The following is a 7,645-nucleotide window of genomic DNA, read 5'->3' as shown; positions in this document are numbered from 1 at the left end:
ACAATTGAAGGTGACATCTTAGATAGGTAAATACACAAGTAACATCAAATATTTTCATATCTGATCAAATGTATCACATTTTTATATTTAGAAGTTAAATATAAATTTTCATGTATAACTGTAATCAAAGTGATTCATGAGCCAAGCTTACTCATCAGCCAACTCATGCTCGGCTCGATAAGTGCCTCATGAGCTTCCTTAATAAGTTAACAAATTACCAAGATCAAGCTCTTATGATCCGACTTTTCTATAATCTAGGAAGATCTTGGGACACCATCTTGAGATGTTTTGTAGGTTATCCTAAGATGTGTAGTCTCTCACTAGCTAGCTAATGACCAAATTAAAGTACTGCTTGAGTGTATGAAATTTTCTATGAGAAATGAGACATTTACATACATACCATGCAATTCTCGTGTATTTACATATCTAACACATAAGTCTATTTTTTAAAATTTATATCATACTCAAATATTTAATATCACATTAAAAATACCACCACCCTAATATTTTTAAAATTAAAATACAACTTTTCATACATACTTAAGGTGGTTTGTATATGTCAGAATTAATGTTTATGTTATAGATATAAAAAAACATAGGAAGTTTGCTATTTATAAAACTAAATGCATCATATTTCATTCAAAATCAAATTAAAGGTGCTGGCTATTTGAACATCCTATGTGAAAATTGAAATTACATACATAGCACTTAGAACATTGCTATTTACAAAACTGAACCCTAAGCTCAAACATTGAATTTCACTAGAAAATCCTAACTGACCACCCATAAAGGCATCAGTTCAGTGTACCTTAGCTCGTTACCTAGAGTAGGAACCAAGCTGCCACCGAGCACCACTGAGTTTATGCTGAGCGCCACCAAGAACTGTCATCACGGAGGGAAACAGGTTTGGGAGAACACCGAAGCTGAGGGAGAACAGAGAGGCTAAATGGGAGAATTTAGGGTTTCGGGCTGTTGGTTTGGATTTAATTAGACTTTGCGGTCGATTACCGATTGAACTATCAGCCTATAATTTTTCTTGACTTAATTCAACTGCTAAATCAGTCGCATTTAAGTGAGTTCTTTTATAGACTGAAAATTCAACCGCTAGTCTGCCAGTAAGTATTTGTGACTAAAATTTTAGTCACAATATCAACAACAATCTCATTAGGTATTCATCCGTAGAATCAACCACAAATTTATCGGTCGAAAAAAGTTTAGGCGAGTAAATCCAAGCTTTCCTATAATGAAACTGAAATCATTAGAGTCAAAAGTAAAATCATTAAAAGTTATAGAAGATTACAAGCACTAAATAAAAAGTGTCTTCCACTGTCATGTTAAAATAATTTTTTTTTTTGATCATTATGAATTCAAAAGTTTCACGCCTCTCATCATGTAGATGGTCTTCGGTGAATTTTTTGTTATAGTTAATTACTTTCTCTCATCTCATCTCTCATCTCTCATCTCTCATCTCTTATCCTCAGTATTGTTAACATTTTTTAATTTTTTTTTCATCTTCAATTTCATTTATCTTCCTCTTTTTTTTGTTTATATAAATCAATTAGAACATTAATTAAATTATAAAATAGTGGTTATATTTTTGATTAATTTATATGACATAAATTTTATTACGTCCATGTTGATTTGTGTTGGTTTAGTTCCTTCATCAAAGAATTTAACATTGAGATATTCCTCTTGTAATTGTGATGGTGGTATAACTTTATTTTCAACTTCCACTAACCATTTGTCATATGATGGCACAACATTACTCAATGATGGATTTTCATCATCCTTCAAAACTATATTCATCGAATGTTCTTCTTTTTAATCTCCCGTTGTGCATAAAATAATTCAATTAGTTTATCTTCAAGGAAGTCATGCAATTTCTTTTCTTTGTATGAACAAATATATGTACAAATCTCTCCTTTCACTCGAAGTAGTTTGGTACATGATGCTACTTTTCTTGAGAATCAAGAAGAATTTTTTTGGTCTTAGTCACAATACTTTTAATTACTTTATCACGATAGTTGTATTTAAAATAAATGTAAGACTTCTCACTCTTCACAATTGCACTTCAAAATAAATGAAGTCCCTATTTTGCTTTAACGGTACGACTTTTCTATTTCCCATTAAGTTCTTCTCAGAATTTGTATCCATTTGAAAATTACCATATATTGTGTAGTTCATTCAAAATAGGGACTTCATTCAAAACAGATAATAAGAAATACAAATGATAAAAAAAACAACAAATAAATAAAATAAATAAGCATAATGCAGAGAATTAAAAAGGAGAGGGACCCCAAACAATAAGAGTAGAGGTGTTATGGTAGCTATGGTATTGCGGCAGTGTGTTGCAACAACAACAACGGCGCATTGACGAGATAGCAATGGGGGGAAGTTTAGTGGTAAGGTTAGGTGTCTGATTGTGAGTGTTCCTACAACTTGCAGCTTGGTTTGTGAGGCTTGAGGTTGAGCAGTTATGCTTTATTTGGTTTATGTCTAAATAAATGACAAAATAGCCAATATGTTTAATTCTATATATTAGGTTTGTGAATTAAAATTTGTGAAGGTTTCTACAACTTGCAGCTTGGTTTGTGAGTCTTGAGGTTGAGCAGTTATGCTTTATTTGGTTTATGTTTATGTAAATGACAAAATAGCCAGTATGTTTAATTTTATATATTAGGTTTATGAATTAAAATTTTTAAATGACCCTATTTTTTGAGGCCAAGTCTCCTCAAAATAGCACAAGTGTGCCTCACCCCCATAGAGGTGTACACTCTTTTAGCAGACATGAGATGTACACCTCCTTTTTTCTCAAATAATGCTAAGGCATGCCTTTAAATGTACAAATTTAAATACTAGTTCTAAATTCTTAGTTGGCTCAAAGATATATGCCATTGAACTTTTTGCAAAAACTAGATTGTTAGGTTGTAAACATGTTGACATTTCCATTCACACTTACAATGTTGCAAATAAAGAAAAAATGTTAGAATCTCTTTTTCATTTTTAGTTGTTGGTTGGAAAATTGATCTATTTTGTTGTCTCGAGATCTATTATTTCTTTATTATAAGGTTTTAAATTAACATATGCAAACTCCTAAATAGAAACATAAAGATGCTATTATACATATCTATAAAATATTAGTAAATCACAACTAAAAGAACTATCATACACGAACAATGGATATCACAATATGGAAACTTTCTCTGATGTTGATTCTGCTAGATTAGTTGATGATAGAAAGTTTAAATCTTTGTATTAACTTTTTGTGATTGGCAACTTGGTCTCATGGAAGTATAAGAAACAAAAAATGGGTTAGATCAAGTTTTAAAGCATAATATGAATCCATGACACTATTTGTGAGATGATGGCTAAAATTCACTTGTGAGAAGTTGACTTTCCAATTGAAATACCCATAGTTTTGAATTTTGTGATCGCGCTGCTATGCACATTGCTAATAATTCCATGTTCTATTAAGAATAAATGCGTTGAGATTGATGATCATTTAATTTAGATTGCACTGTTATCAAAGAATATTGTTATTCTTTATGTGTCCTAGTCAGAACAATTATTTGATATATTTACGTCTTTGAGTTCACAACAGTTTTCTAAGCTGCATAATAAACTGGAGCTCATTGATATAAACCCTAAACCCTAAAAAGCCCAGGGGCTAATTTTACTGAATTAGAAAAGGATACATAAAGGTTGTATGAGAAGAGCCAAAAGAGACATTTTTGCATTTTCTACAAGAATCCTTCATTTTTTTTTCCATCTAGCTGTTTTACTATTATGTTAGTCTAATTTTTCTTATGATGATGACAGGGAATCAAATATTTGGCTATCACTTGGTGGCTTTCAGGAGAAAGGACCTGATGATGCTCACCAACATAATACACATGTTTTAGTGGATGATGCTGGGAACATTAGAAACACTTACCGAAAGATACATTTGTAAGGCATCATTTTACTACTTATACACTCATTTTGCAACTCAATTAACCTTAGCTAGGAAGGCTGGCCTAGCCATTATCAAATTATAATGATTATGTTTGAGGCCACTAACACTTTTATCAACCGGAGTCATGATGTTTAATCTCAATAAATCTTTCGTTGGATTTTGGTTTGATCATCCTATTGGCAAAGAGAGAATTTTCATGTAACCTGTGGTTTAAAATTTTGTAATACATGACATGCCTCATCGCTTTTTCACCATGAGGCTTGCACCTTGTGGCGTCACATGTGAGGATGCCCTCCCTCTCAATATTTATGAGGCGCCTCATATCATTTAATAAGTATTTTATTTTTTTAGAAAACCAATAGAAATAAAGTATGTTGAGTGAAACCTCTATTTTTAGTTTATTCTCTCCCTCACCTACATGTCTCACACATGCCAAGCTTCTCTCGGGGGAATTTTTTGCCATGAGATGTGTGACTATATTATCTTACTTTATTGTCTCTATGGCACTTCTGAATTTGTTATGAGGATGTTAATTTATCACTTTTTACTTCATACTATGCTATTAGTATATTACTTTTTATTTGTGCAATATATTGATTTTGAGTCTTAGGCATTGTCTCACTGATAGAAATTGCTTCAATAGTCGAGCATATAATTTTAAATCCTGATGTAAATTTAGCCAGCTTGCTTGAAATAATCTTATGTGAGGTTGGACTTGGAGTTGTAAATCAAATTCCTTTTGATCTTAAATATGTTTTATGTGTTTTTCGTAAATGTACATCACAGTGTTGTTGCCTCTAAAATAAAATCCAATGTATTTAGGAGAAACAAGATTCTTGAAAATAAAAAAAACATTGATTTTTAATTTTTTTTCTTAATCTCATAAAATCTTGGAAAAAATTTTAGGTAGTGAAATTTATGTGGAATATCTCATTTGATTGTACTATGTTCAAGTGTGTCATTATTTCTTGTAATTAATGAAGCCTCAAAATTAGTAGGACCTGATGGTATTCGAGTAGAAGTATGGAAATATTTAAGAGATATGAGAATTTCTTAGCTTTCTAAAATTTTTAATATTATTTTTAAAACTAAAAAGAGAGAGTTTTTTGGTCCCCATTTTTATGAATAAAGAGGACGCACAAGAGTACACAAATTATAGAGAAATTAAGTTAATGTGTCATACAATAAAATAATGAGAGAGTAATTGAACATAGGTTAAGAATCGATACAAAGATTTCTCATAATCAATTTGAATTTATGCTAGACAATTCTACTATGGAACCTATACATTATTGAGATTTGATGGAGAAGTATAGAGAGAGTAAGGTGGATGTACATATGATTTTTATTGATTTAGAAAAGTTTACAATAAGGTTCCAAGAGAAGTTCTTTGGAGATTTCTAGAAAAGAAAAGTGTTGATATGACTTTTATTCAAGTCATTAAATATATGCATACTAAAGCTGTTACTTTGTGTTTGGATAGGAGGATTGACGATGTATTTTTCTATTTCAGTTGGATTAGATCAGGGATTAGGTTTAAGCCCATGTCTTTTTGCTTTAGTTATGGATGCTCTTACTGGACATTTATAGGAAGTTGTACCCCCGTATATGCTTTTCGCTGATGAAATCCTTCTTGTGGATAAGACTAGATAAAGTGTTTAAGAAAATTTTGAATTATGGAGGTCTACTTTAGAGTCTAAAGGCCTTTGTTTGAGTATATCTAAACTGAATATAAGGAATATAATTTTAGTAATAGTAGTTGATAGAGTTGTAACAATGGTGACCAAATCATTAAATGGAATGAACATTTTAGATATCTTGGGTCTATTGTTCAAAGTGCTGGTGATATAGATGGGGTTGTTATTAATCTAACTCAAGTTGGATGGTTGAAGTGGAGGAATGCATCAAACCTATTATGTGATAAAAAAGTACTTCTTAGGCCTGACAGGAAAATTTTATAAGATGATGGTGAGATATGCAATGCTTTATGACGCAAAATGTTGGCCAATTAAAAAGTAGCATAAAACTAAGTTAAGTGTTGCTGAGATGAGGATGATTAGGTGGATGAGTGAAATTAAACTGAGAAACAAAATGCGAAACAAATATATCCATCAAAGGATAGGTGTAGCTCTAGTGGCAGACAAGATTATATAGAGTCATCTTAGATGGTTTAGTCACATTAAACTTCGACCATCGGATGGTCCAGTTAGGAGAGATGTTCTAGATTCGACTTATGTTATGAAACGTAGAGGTAGGCCTAAAAAGACCTTGTCATGTTGTATAAAAGTTATCTTAATTTATAGAATTAAGTGAAAATATGACACTCGTTAGGGCACAATGGAGAAAAAGGATCATGTAGCCGACCCCACTTGGTGTGATAAAGGCTTCTTGTTGTTGTTGTATATACTATATTATTGAACTAATTTTGAATTCAGGCTTCTATTCTCAAATCTTTATTTTTAAATGAAGCCCATCTAACTAATTTTGAATTCAGGCTTCTATTCTCAAATCTTTATATTAAATGAAGCCCATCTAACTGAACCTCGATATATAGTAAATTTGTTGTATATATTTTGACTAGCTTTTGCAAAGTTAAATTTTTTTAACCTGCTAACTGTTGTTACTCTTACCTCTTATTGCAAAGTATGTGTGCTTTGATTGTGTGAAGGTATAGAGCTTGTACTGCTGTCAACTATTTGTAACATTCACGAGTATATTTTGCATATAAATACAGATCTGACGCATTTATGCTCTGTGAATAAAATTCCCATTTCCTGTTGCTATGATCTATCGTTTCTAATCAATCTTAATTTTTTTTTTATTCATGTCACATAGAATAAGCCCATTTCATTAAACTTCGACCATCTGATGATCCGATTAGGAGAGTAGAGTAGAATCCGATTAGGAGAGTAGATGTTTTAGATTTGACTTGTGTTAAGAAAAACAGAGGTAGACCTAGGAAGACTTGGGCTTATTGTATAAAAAATGATCTTAATTTACTAGAACTAAATGAAAATATGACACTAAACTAGTCGGAATGGAGAAAAAAGATTAATGTAGCCGACCCCACGTAGTGGGATTCAGACTTTGTTGTTGTTGTTGTATTCATGTCACATATAAATAACCAGAATATAACTCTTTCCTGCTATCTGCAGGTTTGATGTGGATGTTCCTGGCAATATGGTTTACAAGGAGGGTAGTTTTACAACGGCAGGTATTGGTACCATCATATACTGACAGATATAAACTGAATGGTGGTCTCTTTTGTTATCTATCCAATTTAATCCATCATTCAAATTGTCAATATGTGAAATATCTTCAGCAATATCAGCATAATTGAGATTCAACTTTTCTGCCTAGTCATTGCATCAGCTTTTGTGTAATTTATACCGGAGTTAACCCAAAACCCAATATAGGGAAGCAAATATTATTACGCAAAAGCAAAAAAGTTACAATCAACGACACTTGAAATAGGAAAACACGACACAAACACAAAAACATTGTTAGGGCAAGGTGTGAAAGCAGCGGTTGCTGAGGAGTGTCGGCGCTAAAAGGGGGAAAGTTAGAAATTGGCGGGTGATTTGTTCAAAAGTTGTCCGTAAGAAGCTGTCGGTGGCTGGAAGTGAAGTCCTGTCACCCGCTTCCGAAGAACGTTTTAATTTATATATATATATATATATATATATATAT

General features: G+C 31.9%; 1 protein-coding gene across 3 annotated transcripts in view; it reads left to right on the top strand.

The window, feature by feature from the left end:
* Positions 1–3,819: 3,819 nt before the first annotated feature.
* LOC110029088 (nitrilase-like protein 2) overlaps positions 3,820–7,645 on the top strand; it is a gene marked incomplete at its 5' end in the record, with an annotated part of 32,146 nt that continues 28,320 nt past the window's right edge. For all 3 annotated transcript variants that reach the window (XR_002294485.1, XM_020731212.1, XM_020731213.1), the window contains 2 exon segments: positions 3,820–3,948; positions 7,111–7,169. Coding sequence is in view for 2 of the 3 variants with exons in the window: in XM_020731212.1 (XP_020586871.1) it covers positions 3,820–3,948; positions 7,111–7,169 (188 nt within the window).

Source organism: Phalaenopsis equestris, unplaced genomic scaffold (genome assembly GCF_001263595.1).
Source record: "Phalaenopsis equestris unplaced genomic scaffold, ASM126359v1 Scaffold000547, whole genome shotgun sequence".
NCBI classification, from domain to species: domain Eukaryota; kingdom Viridiplantae; phylum Streptophyta; class Magnoliopsida; order Asparagales; family Orchidaceae; genus Phalaenopsis; species Phalaenopsis equestris.
This window is presented reverse-complemented; position numbering and strand designations above follow the sequence as displayed.